Below are 17516 nucleotides of genomic sequence, written 5' to 3'. Positions count from 1 at the left end.
ATCATATGTGACCTTGAGGCGTTGTTTGCTCGGCTACTGGTGGTGGGGAGCAAGAGAAGAATGGAGCTCTCTGCCCTCTTTGACTACGAGCTCGGCCCGGTCCCTGCATCCATCATCGATGAGTATGGATGCCTCAGGAAGGGTAACAAGTCTGTGATCGTCCAGCGTCTTGGAATCCTTGCCCCCAATCCCCACCCACCACATGTTGTACTCGTTGATGCATCGAAGCTCATCTACCACGTGGTGTGGCCATCGTCGGGCACTGTGGCTGACCTCGCAGCCAGCATGGAGCGCCGGCTTAATCGCTACATCACCGAAACATTTGGCATCTTTGACCGGTATGAGCAAGTCTCTGCCAAAGACCACGAGAGGCAGAGAAGAGCTGGGGAGAGCTCAACAGAGTACCGACTCTCACTGACAACCCCTCTACCTAGCCGCGACAAAGTGATGAAGAACAAGACAAACAAACGGAGACTGGGTGAGCTCCTGTGCACACACAGCATGGGAGATCACATCAAGATGGTCAGCAAAGCAGACAGTATTGTCACTCATGACGAGGCTGACGTCTCCCTCATCTCATACATGTTGGATGCAGCCAGTCGCGGAGCTGAAACTGTCCACATTCTCAGCGACGACACTGATGTTTTCGTACTCATGGTCTATTGGTGCTGGAAGGTGGGTATCACATGTAACCTGCAGATGGAAAGATGGGATGGCACTATTCTCAACATCAATTCGACAGTAGAGAATCTCGGTGAGCAGTGTCGCTTCATCCTGGCTATGCATGCTCTCTCTGGATGTGACACCACCTCCTATCCCGCGGGGAAAGGGAAGGTGTCCGCACTCAAGGCCATGAGAGTAGTACCTGGTGACCTGCTTCACTTCATCGGAGAGGAGGGAGCTACTGATTTACAGATTACAGAGGCAGTGAGTGGTTTCTTCCTGCCTCTGTACAACGAGAGGGAGTCGGCATCCCTGAACGTCGCCAGATATGACATCTACCGAAAGTGCAAAACCCCCCCAGCACTGAAGACACTGCCTCCTACAGAGCGCAACGCTCTCCTCCATGGACGGCATGCCCATCTACAGGTGCTGCTTTGGAAAGCAGCAGACTGCCCTGACCCACCAGCTGTGGACATAACAGAGTTTGGATGGAATAAGAAGGAAGGTGAGAAGGGAGATGTGGTGCAACATGTGGTGAGAAGGGAGAAGATGAAGTGAGAAGGGAGAAGGGAGAGAAGGAAGAAGGAAGGAAGGAAGAAAGGAAGAAAGTGAAGATCGACGAAATGCAGTTTGGATTTATGCCAGGAAGAGGAACGACAGACGCGCTTTTCATTGTGAGGCAGTTGCAGGAGAAGTACATGGAGAAGAGGAAGAAGTTGTTTCTTGGGTTTGTTGATCTGGAGAAAGCATTCGATCGGGTTCCACGCAAAGTATTGACATGGGCATTGAGGAAGTTAGGAGTGGAGGAATGGTTGATCAGAGTAGTGATGGCAATGTACAACAGAGCGCGCACAGCTGTAAGGACGAAGGACGGGAACAGTGGTGAGTTTGAGGTGAAGGTGGGAGTGCATCAGGGGTCGGTACTAAGTCCACTACTATTTGTAGCTGTGATGGAGGTGCTGGCTCAGAACGTAAAGGAGGGTTTACCGTGGGAGTTGTTGTATGCAGATGATCTGGTGTTGATTGCGGAAAGTATGGATGGACTGAAGGAAAAGATGAACACGTGGAAGGAATGTATGGAGACAAAAGGTCTGAAGGTGAATATCGGAAAGACGAAGGTGATGGCAAGTGGTAAAGCATGTGGTGAGGTGGAAAGAACTGGGAAGTGGCCCTGTGCTGTGTGTAGGAAGGGTGTCGGAGTGAACTCCATTCAGTGTACAATGTGCGCTGAGTGGGTTCATCAAAAATGTAGTGGTCTGAGAGGGTCATTAACCAGTGTGGCAGCTACATTCAAATGTAAGGTGTGCACAGAGGGAGCTGCAGATGGAGGAAATGTTGAGTTGGATCTTGGAGACGGTGTGAAGCTGGAAGGTGTGAAAACATTTTGCTACCTCGGAGACATGCTGAATGGAGAAGGTGGATCAGACTCGGCAACGGTTGCTCGAGTGAGATGTGCATGGAAGAAGTTTCGGGAATTGAGTGGCGTGCTGATGATGAGGGGAGTGTCGTTGAAGCTGAAGGGAAAGGTGTATGCTGCATGTGTGAGAAGTGTTATGATTTATGGGAGCGAGACATGGGTAATGAACGTAGAGCAGCAACGAAGGTTGGAAAGGGTGGAAATGCGAATGGTTCGACGGATGTGCGGAGTATCGTTGAGAGAGAGGAAGACAAATGATGAATTGCGAAAGATGATGGGAATAGAGCCTGTGATTGATGCTGTGAAGAGGAACAGGTTGAGATGGTTTGGTCATGTGTTGAGGAAGGATGAAAGTGACTGGTTGAGAAGAGTGATGGAAATGAATGTAGAAGGAAGTAGAAGACGGGGAAGACCGAGAAAGACTTGGCTAAAGATGGTGGAAGAAGAAATGCGGGCAAGGGGGTTAACAAGGAGAGATGCAGAAAACAGGGCAAAATGGAGAAGATTGTCATGGGGACCGCAAGGCTAACCCCCGCTCTAGCAGGGAAAATGGCCTTTAAAATGCATGTTGTTGTTGTGTGTGAGAAGGGAGAGGAAGTCATCATGCCCATCCTGGATGCAAGCCCCGTTGCTCCTCCTGCCGTGTTGGAAATGATCAGCTGTAGCTGCAAAGCTGGGTTAAAGCCCTGTTTAACAGCAAAGTGCAGCTGCAGGCCTGGCCTGTACCAGCTACTGCTTCTGCAAAGGCTCTGATAGTACATGTTGCAACACGCACACACAGCAAGAAGAGCAATATGACAAGAATGTAGAGTCAGGAGAAGAAGATGAAGACGATGAGTATGAGTTTTATGATGAGGATATGCTTTATAACAGTGCAGAGTAGTAGAAGTGCAAGATGCTCTTTCTTGATGGAAGTTTTATGTTGTGTAACTAGTGCACATATTTTTCAGCTCTGATAATTTTGGGTATACTTGTGTTTTAATTTTGAGGATATTATTTACCCATAGTCATATTATTCTAGTTTGGTATGGTACTTGCCTTTGTTACCTCTAATACCTGTGAATAAAAGTGGAGCAATAGAGCGAAGCAGAAATTTCAGTGTCCCAGGCCTATGTTTGATAGGGTTAATGCTAATTTTGCTAATTGCCCAACATATGCAAGTTAGCATCCGGCAGTTTCTAAGTGCTGGGGACCCATACTGTACATTTCTAACTTAAAACTTTGGGGTACTCAACATTTCCGGGTTCACATTGCTGGCAAGTAGACTAATATGTGGGTTACAGGAACAGAATAAATAATGAAATACTGTGGATAGAGGTGCCACGATGACTGTGGGAGAGGTAGACAAAATGTCACCTGGCCTTGGGAGGGGGCATGCTGCATGACACTTGCACAACAAGACAGAAACATCTTTCGGTTTGAGTGGAAGGATGGTGTGAGGGAGTACGACATCTTGCTTCATCTGCCCATTCTCACATGTTTTCCCTTGATTGTCATGGTGCATTGCTGACGCAAGGTGTCACCTCGAAAATAGATAGGATGGCAGAGAGCCCCAGAACCCATATCCCCCCACCATACACCTGCACATTTACATCATATACCAGTGTGTGACAATCCTATAAAGGCTGAACTGGAGAAGCATTAATCCAGAGATTTTCAGAGTTTTGTTGTGCTGAGATTGATCTCGTTGTACTGATCGTTGTATAATCGTGCTGTTTTCTTTTATAACTGTTTCTCTCTTGTAATTGTTTTTGGTCCTTTGTAATTGCTTTGATCTCTGATAGTCTCTCCAATTAAATATTCTCAACTCGACCCAGAGTGGACATTTAATCAGTTCCATGACATCAACACATTAAAGGGGTTCAAAGTGCAATTGAACCAATATTTAGCTATTTGTAATAATTTATGAATGGAAAAATGCTGTTTCTAGTTTTTTAAAATCGATGGACAAGTCTCATGTTACCTGCGCTCATGGGGTTCTTGATCTGATGTTTGTGTCCAGTCTTGAGGTGGATGTATGGTTAATGCTTTGATTATTCACGGGAAAAGTTTCGAGCATATAGGTGGTGTTGAAGAAATTCAATGTCCTCACGTGGTTGAATATGAAGGATTTATTGCCTTTAACTCGCGTAAGGAGAGATTAGACCTCAAAGCATACAAAGAATACACAGGATAAACAGCAGTACATGTGGTCCAATCTCTGGCTTTCAGCCTCTCAATACGGTCTTTTATAACAATTTTAAGACAAAGAAGGTAGAGAGGGATACATAGGAGTCTGGTATAGCTCAAAGGAAGAGTGGGGAGGGTTGTATGGGGTATGGGGTGACCCTCTAGGGTTAAGATTATGTAAAGACAGAGAGGGAGGGTTGTGGTGGAAGAATTTATGATGGTCTCCCATCAGCAGTTATGACTTTGTTATAATGGAAGGAAGCTGCTGAGGGAGGGAGAGAGATAAACCCTTAGGGAGTCGGATGCCCTGTCAAACTCATGGCCACATTCATAAGTGTGTGCACAGGGGGCCCCCTGCTGGATTCTTTTCTTGAAGGCATCTTGACCATTTGATTACAAACATACGCTGTGCCAGCGTGAGAACAAGGATTTTTCCCAAGGCCTGTGGAAATCCCTCAGTTGTTTTTCTTAAATCGCTGACTCCTAGACGCCAGGCACTTGTTTGATTAATAACATGTTATTTTAACCTCCACATATTTTATTCAAGTTTATATATGTAATACATGTATAAATGTTTAATAATGATAAGCTCTAATCAACTCTAAATTTATGAAGATATTTAAGAAGAGAAGGGCTTTGTATCAGCCTTGTATGTGCATAGCCATGGGCAGTGACCTTCCAGGTGGCTTTCATCTCCTGGCCGCTTTGTTTTAAAATGTGAGCTCAGCATCTTCTGCCTGTTGACTTGCACACTGGGTTTGATGGCTTTTACTCAACCGATAGTTTTTCAATATTGATCAAGTTTATTTGTATTTACTCTTCCACAGCAGTCATGTTGAGTTGATGAGCACCGAGGGAGTTCTGGTTAAGCCCGTTAATCATGATACTTCATGAAATGAAAAAGATTTTGCACATTTGTGGAGTGTAAATGCTTGTCTGAAGCCTGAGCCCCATGTGTGTAATTTGCGTGTAAATGCTGCTAATGAGAAGCCAAGGGAGTCCCAAGGCTGACTGTGAATCAGCCAGGTTTCCACTTCACTTCAAGAACAACCAATTGTCGACGTTCTGCAGGTTGTTTGGTATGGTGGTGGTGGTCTTGTTTGGTTGTATTTTGTGTTATTTTAACTGCAGTTCTGCTCCACTTGTTGAACAACTGTGGTATGACTGGTGCAGTTGCTAAAGTGTGCATTTGATGTTTGTTCATATTACAAGTGCTTTTGGTTTTTACATGAAATTCTACATAATGAGGGGCTTATGAACTATCATTCCTTGGCTTGTATTGACAAAACTACTTGGTGATATCTTTCTACAATTGTTTTCTGAATGCATGAAAACTGCATTCTTTATGCAATTTTTTGTTTTTTTTCTCATCGTTTTTAGCTCACCTGGAACTAAGTTCAGGGGAACCAATGCGATGGCGTGTCAGTCCGTCCATAAACACTTGAAACCTCTCTTCCGAAACCGCTAATGGGATGGTGACCAAATTTGACACAAATTATATTTGTTATGTTGTGACTGAAGTTTGTTCACAGCATTAAAAAAAAAAATCGAGGTATAAGGGGGTCTACCGGGGGTCAAAGTGGATCTCGGTTTGGTTAAAAACGTATTTGCTTTCTTCTCTGAAACTACACAATTTCGATGAAACTTGACAACCTTCACCACACGTGATGCACAAAGTTTGTTCACGGCATTCACCACACATTCACCACACACCACACTTCACCACACATTCAAAAAATCGTGCTGTGAGGGGTCTACTGGGGGGGTTTCCCCCCAAAATAGGTATTTGCTTTCTTCTAAGAAACTGCACATACAATTCAGATGAAACTTGGCCACAACGTTCCATTCATCACCAGTGATGTACCAACGTTTGTTGCCAGCATTAAAAAAAAAGTCTGGGTCAAAGGTGGTCTACGGAGGGGGTGCGGGTGGATTGTCTCCCAAAATATATTTTTTGCTTGTTTAAAGTATTATGATCATGTTAGTATGATTCTACATGCTGCCCTGTCTTCTAGCAACCATTGAGATTGGTTTAAAATACTTTCGTCAGTGCAGTACACTGTTTATTCTGTACACAGTCCAGGTGAGTGCCAGCGGTATTACCCCAATTTTTGCTTATTATAAGCTTTCACATTGGGCTTCAAAATGGATGCGTTCTTGGGTCATTTTATGGCTAATGCAAAGTCTAATTTGCTCTTTGTTTTATTTGCGGTGCTTCACCAAGTTTCAGGAATTTGAAGAATTATTCTTGTGATTTCAAAAAAAAAATCATTATTTTTGCATGCTGTGGAAGAAAACTTGGTCTTCACTCAGGTTCCAATTAAAACACAGTTGAAACATTTATTCATGCATGTATGGGAAGCTCACAGTGCAAAATCCCTCTGTCATGGGCCCTCCAGTCAGGGTCCTTGTATACATACAAGCAAGCATCAAAGGGGAAGGTTGAGAAAAATCTGGATACATCGGGCAGTAAAGACAACCTTTCAAAGAATGTCAAGATGCTCCTAAAGGAGATGAGGGTTCAGTTAATCACTCAATGCAATAGATAAGATGATTGAAGGCAGACAGTTGCATTCCAAACGAGAAAGCGGAGGGTGTTTGGTGCTGTCCATCAGTCCAACTCCCTTTCATGTCGGAACACATTCACCAAGTCTTGCTACTTATCAGTGGCCCTGACATTCCTTCCCTCCACTGCACAATTGCCTGCATTTTAACACGCTGGTTTTAAATGAAACGCATTAATACTCAGTACAATATGTTACCAATAGAATTTTAAATTTAATTGATTATATGTGTACTCCATGCATAGAGTATGTATATTTATTTATTTATATATTTATTTATATATATATATATACATATTTATTTATTTATTTATATATTTATGTATTTATATATGTATTTATTTATTTATATATTTATATATATTGTTACGGACGCGGCTAGGATGTTAATTGGCCGAGCAGATGGCCGCCGCACCCGAACAGTTACCCCGACTAACCCGATTCCTGAACGTTGGCCAAAATCGCGCCACAGATATTCAATATGGAAACCTCTAAAGCGACCGAATGTGAAGAGGAAGAAGAAGATGTACAGAGGAATAACAGGATTTATTATTTACACACACTAAAGCAAAAGGAGCAGTCAAGGTGATATACAGGGAAATGGAAAAAGCAGGTGACACAGTGAAATCGTTAGCTTACCTATTAACAGTCTTAACCCAGGGACAAGACACACAGAACAAACTCACGTACACGAATGGGGAAATTGCAGGTTGGTTTTTGCTGGAGGGAGAAGGTCGAAACACAAGCTAGAAGGCTTGGCAGGGCGCACAGCAAGCCGGTCCTTGTCAGGCTGGGAGCGAGCAGGGCGACGTCGGCACACGTATCTCGTTGCACGCCTCTGGCTCTTTTGGTCCTCCCCTTCTTTCCAAATCGTCTGACGCGTCTTTCTCTCCGATCTCCTGCCTGCGCGATCGTCGCACGTATTTCTCTCTCCTTGCTCGTCTCTTGTTGGGGCGTCGTCGTGCGGGTTATATATGCCACGCCCTTGAACCTTCGCGAACCTACTCGATGTTTCTCTCCACACCCTCTCCAAGTCCAACCCCTTGTTCTTGGTTGGTTGAGTGGGGCTGACTCACTCCTCCCCTCTATGACGAGGTGGGGACACGCCTTTCTTCTCCGAGGTTACCTCGTGCGTAATGGAGTCGCGGTGAAAACAGCAACCCACAGCTGCAGCTATTCGGTTGGCAGGAAAGGCTTTGGGAATGGGAATAAAAGGGGATCTATTTATTTGAATTCGGTGCAATGGAGTCAATTAATGGAAGACAAATCCTTAGCCTAATACACAGAATAAGGAAATAACTGTCAACAAGGGGGAAATCTATGATTGGCTAACGTGATTGTTTATGAAATAACTACGGAACGACCTTTGACCTTTATACGCAACTGGAGGCAGGAGGGTCCAGAATAAAACAATCAAAAAAACACAATCCTCATATCCACAAAAATATATATATATATGTATTTATTTATTTATTTATTTATTTATATATTTATTTATATATGTATTTATTTATTTATTTATTTATTTATATATTTATTTATACATATATATTTATGTATTTATTTATATATATTTATTTATATATTTATATATGTATTTATTTATATATATATTTATTTATATATTTATATATATATATATATATATTTATTTATATATATATATATATATATATATTTATATGTTTTTATATATATTTATATATATTTTGTGTGTGTGTGTGTAGCAATTCATTATTATCCAGTGTATATGTGAATATGTATAATCAAGCAAGCATAACATATAAACATGCTTTTAGTCACGTCAGTGGTAATTCTCATAACCACAATGTTGCACTTGGTTTTGCTATGTAGGCATATTAACAAAGTGGGTGTATGTGCGAGTGTGTCGGAATGTAAGTGTTGAAAATGAACTTCTACAATGCTGAAGTATTTTTATTCAATTACTTTTCTGTAATTAAATTACAAGGGAGACAATCTTGGGGGGAAGAGGGTAGGAACGGAGAGTAGTGTTTGGAAAGAATATTGAAACTGGCTGAATGCTGGGAGAAGTATCAACTGGGTAGCCAATCCATGGATGGAAGTTGTACGTTTTTAGGGGGGGGGGGGGGGGGGGAGGAGGAGGAGGTGGGGTTGGCTGAACCTCGCAGAGACTTCTTTTCTTTGAAAATGCTTTTGCCATTCTTCTCCTTTAACAGCCACTTTTATCCCACCTTGTGGGGTCAGCTGTGGGAAGCTTCAATAACTTCAATGCCGGGGGAAGCTTTAAATGTTTTGCCATATTGTTCTTCAATAACTCATTGCGATATGCATACGTTTTGCCGTTTTTACCAGTGATGGCAACGTGCCGATGGTGCAGACCACAGGTTGGTGCACTGATATGTTCAGGCCACGGGCCTTGTCAAGACTTGATTGAGGCCTATGCTACTGGCCGCCTGCGTATTACAGAGATTGAAGCAGCAAACGAAGATCTTTTGTATTGCTCCAACTGTGTGAGGGCATATCACCAAGCTCGGAGAGATGTTGTCGCCCGGTCTAAGCACTTTGGCCAGGTACTTTAATGTGGATAGGTTATGATGTTTGTTGGGGTGGGGTGCGAGGGATGTCAAAATGCTGTCTGGGTTTGGAAGATGAAGAAATTGGTTTGACACTTGGCTAAATGCCAAGTAAGGGCTCTTTGGAAAAAATGTAAAGTAAGCAGAATCTTTACCAATATTGCTGTACCTGTGAATGCCCACAGTTATTGAGCCAGAAAGAGTGCTACCGCCTTTCCACTTCATTGACTCAAACACTAAGAAGTCGTTCCAGCATTGATGATGTTATCCTGTTGGAAAAAGGCCAGGAGCATCGAGTGGATGGGGCTATTGGTCTTGAGGAAGCGCTGAGAACACCCATCATGGAAATTCTGAATTATCCTTTCTTGCTTCTTCACATCGATGTTGGTAAGGAACGTGTGTGTGTGTGTGTGTGTGTGTGTGTGTGTGTGTGTGTGTGTGTGTGTGTGTGTGTGTGTGTGTGTGTGTGTGTGTGTGTGTGTGTGTGTGTGTGTGTGTGTGTGTGTGTGTGTGTGTGTGTGTGTGTGTGTGTGTGTGTGTGTGTGTGTGTGTTGTTCCCCGTCCCCGTCCCCTCACTCCCATGCGTGATGTGGCGAAACCACTCTACGGGTAGGGTAATGTGCTCGTCTACTGTGATTAGAGAAGTGTACTTTGTTACTTGTGAAAATCTAGCATCTTTTAAGTCCAGTGTTGTATTGAAAAAAACCTGGTGTGTACCCTGGTTAGAATAGGTACCCCGTATCCCTGCGTGTCGTAAGAGGCGACTAAGAGGGTTGGCGTCAGGAAGGGCATCCGGCCAGAAAAACATTGCCTCAAAAAGAGAACCATGACAATTACAACTACATGTGGGCAGGGTACAGCCCGAAGTGGAGATCGGTTTCTGAGGTTTGGGACATGGAATGTAGGCACAATGACAGGGAGATCAGGAGAAGTGGTGGAAGTATTGATCAGAAGAAGAGTGGACATATGTTGTGTGCAAGAGACGAGATGGAAGGGAAGTGGTGTGAGAATGGTGAAGGGTAGGCAGGGACAGAAATACAAGTTTGTGTGGCAAGGGCCACCACCATATATATGTCTGAACCTTGTGAGCTGAATCTATCTATAATTCCAGTAATCTCTGTACGTTTGTACGTTTGTACGTTTGTCTGTCTGTGACCGCTGTTTCTCGACAACCACGGGTCCGATATACTTTTCACTTGCCAGGTATATTGCTGGGGACCCGAGGATGTGCCTTTTCAAGGTTTCATATTAATCGGACAATTACTTACCGAGCTATGTCCAAAAAACGATTCAACCAATCAGAGAGCAGCGAGCTATCGCGTGTGCCGAACGTGGCGGACACACTCTGCCTCGGATGGCACATTTGAGAGCGTATTCATTTATTTCACGTTTGCAAACTATGTTGGCGCTATGTTGGCGTTAAACGATGTTTTAAAACTAATAAAAACGAATTTGCGATTCATTCGCTTTCCTGCGCGTTTGTGTACGCGATGGCGATTTCTTTACCAAACTCCGGAAGCCGTTCGCTTTGGACCGAACCATTTCATGTAAATAGAGGGGGGGGGGGGATTGTCACCACTCGCAAGCCGTTCGCTTTGGACCAAACCATTTCATGTAAATAGAGGGGGGGGATATAATTTTAGATATATATATATATAGTACGGGCATGCCCTAGTCTATCTATAATTCCAGTAATCTCTGTCTGTACGTTTGTACGTTTGTCTGTCTGTGACCGCTGTTTCTCGACAACCACGGGTCCGATATACTTTTAACTTGCCAGGTATATTGCTGGGGACCCGAGGATGTGCCTTTTCAAGGTTTCATATTAATCGGACAATTACTTACCGAGCTATGTCCAAAAAACGATTCAACCAATCAGAGAGCAGCGAACGATCGCGTGTGCCGAACGTGGCGGGCACACTCTGCCTCGGATGGCACATTTGAGAGCGTATTCATTTATTTCACGTTTGCAAACTATGTTGGCGTTAAACTATGTTTTACAACTAATAAAAACGAATTTGCGATTCATTCGCTTTCCTGCGCGTTTGTGCACGCGATGGCGATTTCTTTACCAAACTCCGGAAGCCGTTCGCTTTGGACCAAACCATTGCATGTAAATAGAGGGGGGGGGGATTGTCACCACTCGCAAGCCGTTCGCTTTGGACCAAACCATTTCATGTAAATAGAGGGGGGGGATATAATTTTAGATATAGATATAGTACGGGCATGCCCTAGTATCTTAAAATAAGCGAAGGACCAACTTCTAATCTGGTGTGTGGGTGTACCTAGGCACAAGGAAGAACGCAATTGAAAATTGGGTCGCCACGTTAAAATCCAAGATGGTCGCCACCATATATATGTCTGAACCTTGTGAGCGAAATATCTTAAAATAAGCGAAGGACCAACTTCTAATCTGGTGTGTGGGTGTATCTCGGCATAAGGAAGAACGCTATTGAAAATTGGGTCGCCGCGTCAAAATCCAAGATGGCCGCCGCCATGTATGTCTGAACCTTGTAAGTGAAATATCATGTCATATAGCATGTTTTCTGCGTCTTCCACTTTGTCAACTCATCACTTCCCCGACGGGGGACGTAGGCGTAACACTTGTCTTTCCAAACTTCCAAAACATTTCTTAAAACTTGTGTTTTCATTGGAATCTAAATACATAACTGTTTTGCAGATCATGATCATATATATATTCCATAAAGAGTATATTTATTTGTTATACAATATTTAATAAAGGAGACATTTCTTTTAATTCAAACGTGTTGATTTGATTTTGAGAGGGAGTGGATACGTGCAGCTTGGTTGCCCCTAGCGACCGTTTGCACACGGGCCTGCCCTGCGAGAATTGTCATTTGTACAGATTTCAAACTTCTCCAAAGCTCTCAGACAAATAAAATGGAATAGACAACGCTGACCAATATTTGTATTTATGAAGGTTAAGTACGCAATTAATTATTTTTCCCCCACAGCGGCCAGCTTGGAAATATGGTTTCCCAGGAAAGATCATGGCAGATGGTGATGGTGACAGAACTTCTTGGACAGGATTGTTGAGAAAGTAGATGAGGGTTGTCCAGTCGGTCTTTTCGGAGAGACACAGTAAGAGTGAGATTTGTCAGGATTGAAAGACATGTTCCACTTGTTTGACCAGTCTGGGATGTTGTCCAGGTCTGCAGAGAGTGGGGAGGCTGCAGACTGCCGATCTGAGAGATGAGAAATGGAGCGGCGGAGAGTGGTCATCAGCAAAGAGATAGAGAGAATTTTCCAGAGAGTCGGCGAGATCATTGCCGAAGACCAGAAAAGGCACGTCGCCCAGAAGACTGCCTTGAGGAACTCCAGCCTGAACAGGAAGGAGAGATGAGAGAAATCCATTATGGGCCACATGTTGACAACGACCAGAGAGGAAGTTCGCAAGCCATGCGTGGAGATTTCCATGGATACCATAGGAGGAGAGCTTGGTGAGCAGAGCGGGGTGCCAGACCATATCAAAGGCACGTGATATGTCAAGGGAGACAGCTCTGATTTCCTGTTTGGCATTGAGGACCTCCATCCATTGTTGAGACAGCAGAAGCGGCATGTCCAGAGTAGAGTGACCTGGTGTGAAACCAAATTGATGATCAGAGATCAAGCCATTGGAGAAGAGGAAAGACATGATATCGGAAGCCATGATGGATTCCATGACTTTGCTGATAATTTGGAGCAGGCTGATTTGTGTGTAGTTGAAAGGATCTGTTTTTGCACCATATTGTAAGTTGTAAGGCAGTAGAGATGGGAGACCAATCCAGATGATTGATGGCTGCTTGAAGACAATGCAAGTCAGCCTGAGTGAAATGCCAGACTCGCCGATGCTGCGGAGGCTCTGAGTATGGCCAGATAGATATCCACTTTAACTAGCACATGATCAGAAGAACAGATTGGAGCAGAAGAAGAGCAGCAGACGTTTGCAGGGAAGTTTGTCATAATCAAGTCTCGAAGAGAAGATGCTCCGTTGACTGAGATCTGTGTTGGGAAATTGACATCGTGTCAGTCCCAATGAGTCGCAGAAGTCCTTTGCTGATATGCCATGGCTGGTGTGAGAGGTACCCACACCCAGCCAGCTGGCATGATGACAGTTGAAGTTGCCGCATATGAGGAAGAGTTGGGATGAGTGGATAGAAGTTGGTCCATGTTGTCAGACAGCGAAATGTAAATGGAGACATCACTGTTTGGTGGATGGTACAACACACATATGAACAAAAGGGGGGGAGCGGAGAGGAAGCCATAGCCAGCGGTACTCCTGGGTGTAGGGTGGAGAGAGGGCAGTGCAAGGAGAGTGAGGAAGACTTTTTGATATAGATAGCAACCCCACTTCTGCAGAAGAGTTGTCCAGAATTTTGTCTCGAGTAATGAATTTTAGAAAGCAATGTCCAGACCACTAAAGATCTGTTAATTACTCGAGACTCTTGCTGTGGAACATTCCTTGGTGTAAATGCTTCGCAACTGCATATGACACTTTTTTTTTCTTTTCTTTTTTTGTATGCAAGATCGAGGCTCGTGAAAGAGCTAACATTAATCGCACAGAAAGACAAACCGACACATAAAACATATAACATGGGGAGCGGTAGACAAGATTGGGAGAGAGGGGGAGGAACACAAACACAACATCCATCACCAACATCTCTTATCTTCCCCCATCCAAAACCTTGATCTTTTCTACCCCTGCTAATTTCACCCCAAATCCACTTTTTTGAAATGCCAACTTCTGTCCTGGAAGTCCTTGGTGGCCTTGTGTTTCATACTTCTCCCACCCCACCCCTTCCCACGCCTCCTCCCCCCAAGCCCTCTCCCTCCCACACATCTCCTTGCTCTCAAATGTTGTGTTTGTGTGCTTCCCCTTCTCTCCCCATCTTGTCTTCCGCTCCCTCCTTTTATATATTTTGTTTGTCTGGTTGATTTGTTTGTGAAATAGATGTTAGCACTTTCACGAGCCTCGATTCAGTATACAAAAAAAACCATCTGAGAGAGCAAGGACATCGAGAGATCTGTGGGAGGGAGAGGGCGTTGGGGGGGGCAGGGGAGGAGGCGTGGGGGAGTGGTGGGAGAGGTATAAAACATATGGACACTGCCAGGACTTCCAGGAAAGAAGTTGGAATTTCAAACAAGGTGGATCTGGGGTGAATTAGTGGGGGTAGAGAAGATCAAGGTTTTGGATGGGGAAAGATAAGAGATGGTGGTGAACAGCTGTTTTAAAGACCTGGAGGGAGGAGTGGGATTGAAGGGAGTGTGGGAGTTTGTTCCAGAGGCGAACAGAAGCCTCTTCTGTAAAAGTGCAAGCTTGTTGGAGGCTAATTACCTCGTTCTTCTGATTTTGTTTATGCAGCAGATCGACTGGTCGAGGCCCTTTCCTTCTTGGAAAGCTTGAAACGTCCATTCCACTTGGATCCATATACCCTCCCATCTGGTGTCTACTTGCTTCTTGTAAATCCACAGGAACAGGTTTGCTGTTTTCTTTTTTTTGTTATACCTGTTACGGATTCGTCACTTCCGTTGTGGTGGTTTTCATCCATTGTAAACATTTTCGATTCCATGTACTATTATTGTTGTCAAAAGGGTTATTGTTTATGAACTGTTTACAAAAGGTGAAAAAGTTAGTTTTAAATGAAACCGGAACCGGACGACGAAGAAGAGGAGGAGAAAAAGAAGGCGGAGTGAGTGGAGTTGGACAAGAAGCAAAGTCGCTTCGAGGTCGAGAGCGAACGTTGGCGAGCAAGTCACGAGTGAACTTTGGGTTTCCCTGGAAAGGGATTCCTGCGACAGAGTTGTTATCGCTGTGACAGATCAACCTGCGTGTCGGGTTTTGTGGTGGATTCTGAAGAGAATCATCGTCATCATCGTCGTGCTGTTGCGCCAGGAGACCTGGCCGTCGGCCATTTTGACTCCCGCAGGACTTGCGCTTCGCTCAAGGTTTCGTCTCGTTTCGACCATTTTCACCGCATTCAGACGTCTATCTGGGGTGTGTGTGTGTGACGTGGCTTGAGTGGAAAGTCCGTGTCGCCGACTGAGCCGTGGAACGTCCATACCCGAGGGTGTGATTTCCCAGTCGCCTGGAGGGCGCCTTTGGATTTCCCAGTCGCCTGGAGGGCGCCTTTGCACAGCTTTGGCAGCCGGACTGTAACTGCCAACTCAACGGGATTCTGGTCTCGATTGGACATTGATCTGACGATCGCTGGAGCGAAACAACTTTGGCTTGAAGCCGGGAATTAGAGACATTGGGAATCTTCTTCTTTCCGCTCACTTGGAGCACAGTGAGTAATATATTGCGATACTGATGGTACCATCATAGGACATATTGATTTTTTTTTTGATTTTTTTTTTTTTTTTTTAATACAAGATCGAGGCTCGTAAAAGAGCGAATTGTTTCATTGAAAAGAGCGATTGTACTTTTGATTACTATTATTGTTGTACTGTTATTCTTGTGTGATCTGAATACAATATTTGTTTGTGAGTAACAATTGGTGTGGCTTCTCCATTGATCTTTGACATACAGAATAACACATTTTTCTGCCGTGACTCCTCTCGGGGCTCGGAGGTACACCGTGACCAGGGGTCGGGGAGGAGCACGTAACATACCTCTGTAGCTGATTGCCTGGTGTTGGCTTAGCGGTTAGGGTGCCGGCTTGGGATCCTAGGATCCTGGGTTCGAATCCCGGTCGATCGCTGAATTAACGCCAGGGTGGTTGACTCAGCCTGTCATCCTTCCGAGTTCGGCAAATTGAGTACCAGCTTGCTGGGATGAATGATCCCGGTGTGTACCCCGATTTAGAATAGGTACACTGTATCCCTGCGCATCGTAAGAGGCGACCAAGGGTTGGCGTCAGGAAGGGCATCCGGCCATAAAAACATTGCCTCAAACAGGGAACCATGATTGTCATGGGGCCCGCAAGGCTAACCCCCACTCTAGCGGGGAAAATGGCCTTAAAATGCATGTTGTTGTTGTTGTTGTTGTTGTTGTTGTTGTTGTCTCCCTTTCTTTCTCTCTCTCTTTCTCTACCTCTCTCTCTATCCTTATTAAACAGTTTTTGGCAAAGTTAAGTCGTTTTTGAATGCCCAATTCCGACTGGTATGAGATCGGAGGATATTTTCGTTCACAACAACAACTGCTTTCTGTTCACGGACACACAACAACTAACTAGTGGGGCTGCTTAACTGATGAATTGTGCCTTTTCCCTTAAAAGCATGAAACTTGGCACATGGCTAGAATACCCCAAAAGAAAGATTTTTAGTCCAGGGGGCATCTCCAATTTCACCCCATATGGCGGCCATCTTGAAATTCAAGATGGCCATCATACAAGACCTGTTTTGATGAATATCTCCATAATTAGAACAGATATCAAAATGGTTGAAGTGCCTATACCTACATTTTTAGGGTCTAGGAATCCAATGGCAACATAAAATATTCAACAGTAAATGGCAGCCATCTTGAAATCCAAGATGGCCGCCATAACAGACCTGTTTTGATGAATATCTCCATAATTAGAACAGCTATCTAAATGGTTGCAGTGCCTACACCTACATTTTTAGGGTCTAGGAATCCAATGGTAACATAAAATATTAAGCAGTCATATGAAAATATTAATTTTGCATAGTATCATGCATACTGGGAATGCATATAAATACTCTTAACAGGTTGGCATTCTTCAGTGATTAAAAGTGTCTATGACATCGCAGACTGTAACTGTGCCATCTTGTGGTTTTCTAGTCTTTGCTGCATTCTCCATCACATGCGCAGAGAGAAGTACAGGGAAGTGCAGCTTTCTTACACCGGCAACGACCAGTACATCCTTTTTTGCACCCACACTTAACAAGTTCATTGCAGATCTTTGCAGCCTCTGGAAGTGTTGTCCATATTGGTTTGAACTGGCCAGCAGACGTTTTTTGCCAACCCCATTCAGTGGGGCTTGGTAGATCAGGCTTAGCATGCAATGCTTGTCCCCAGCATAGTGCGCCTTGGTATACTGCCCGCTTTACGTGCTGCACAAGGGCATCATGTGTTGGTGGAATTGATTCCACTGGTCTGCCCTTCTTTGCAAACAGTTTCTTTCGTACAATGTTAATGTCAGTAGCAGTACTTGTGCGATCATACAACAGAATAACAAATCTCTCAAT

The 17516-nt window shown here is 44.2% G+C and overlaps 1 protein-coding gene across 1 annotated transcript in view; it reads left to right on the top strand.

Annotated features, from left to right (window-relative positions):
• Positions 1 to 17516, top strand: part of LOC137422956 (uncharacterized) — a 243066-nt gene that overhangs the window by 82807 nt on the left and 142743 nt on the right. Inside the window, exons 2-4 of the mRNA XM_078773645.1 lie at positions 9148 to 9365; positions 9554 to 9755; positions 14731 to 14846. Coding sequence (XP_078629771.1) covers positions 9150 to 9365; positions 9554 to 9755; positions 14731 to 14846 — 534 coding nt within the window. The 5' untranslated portion in view covers positions 9148 to 9149. The remainder of the gene's footprint in view (positions 1 to 9147; positions 9366 to 9553; positions 9756 to 14730; positions 14847 to 17516) is intronic.

This window comes from Myxine glutinosa, chromosome 3 (genome assembly GCF_964187855.1).
Source record: "Myxine glutinosa chromosome 3, kmMyxGlut1.1, whole genome shotgun sequence".
Classification (NCBI taxonomy): Eukaryota; Metazoa; Chordata; class Myxini; order Myxiniformes; family Myxinidae; genus Myxine; species Myxine glutinosa.
Note: the sequence above shows the minus strand (reverse complement) of the source record. Positions and strands in the feature narration are given on the sequence as shown.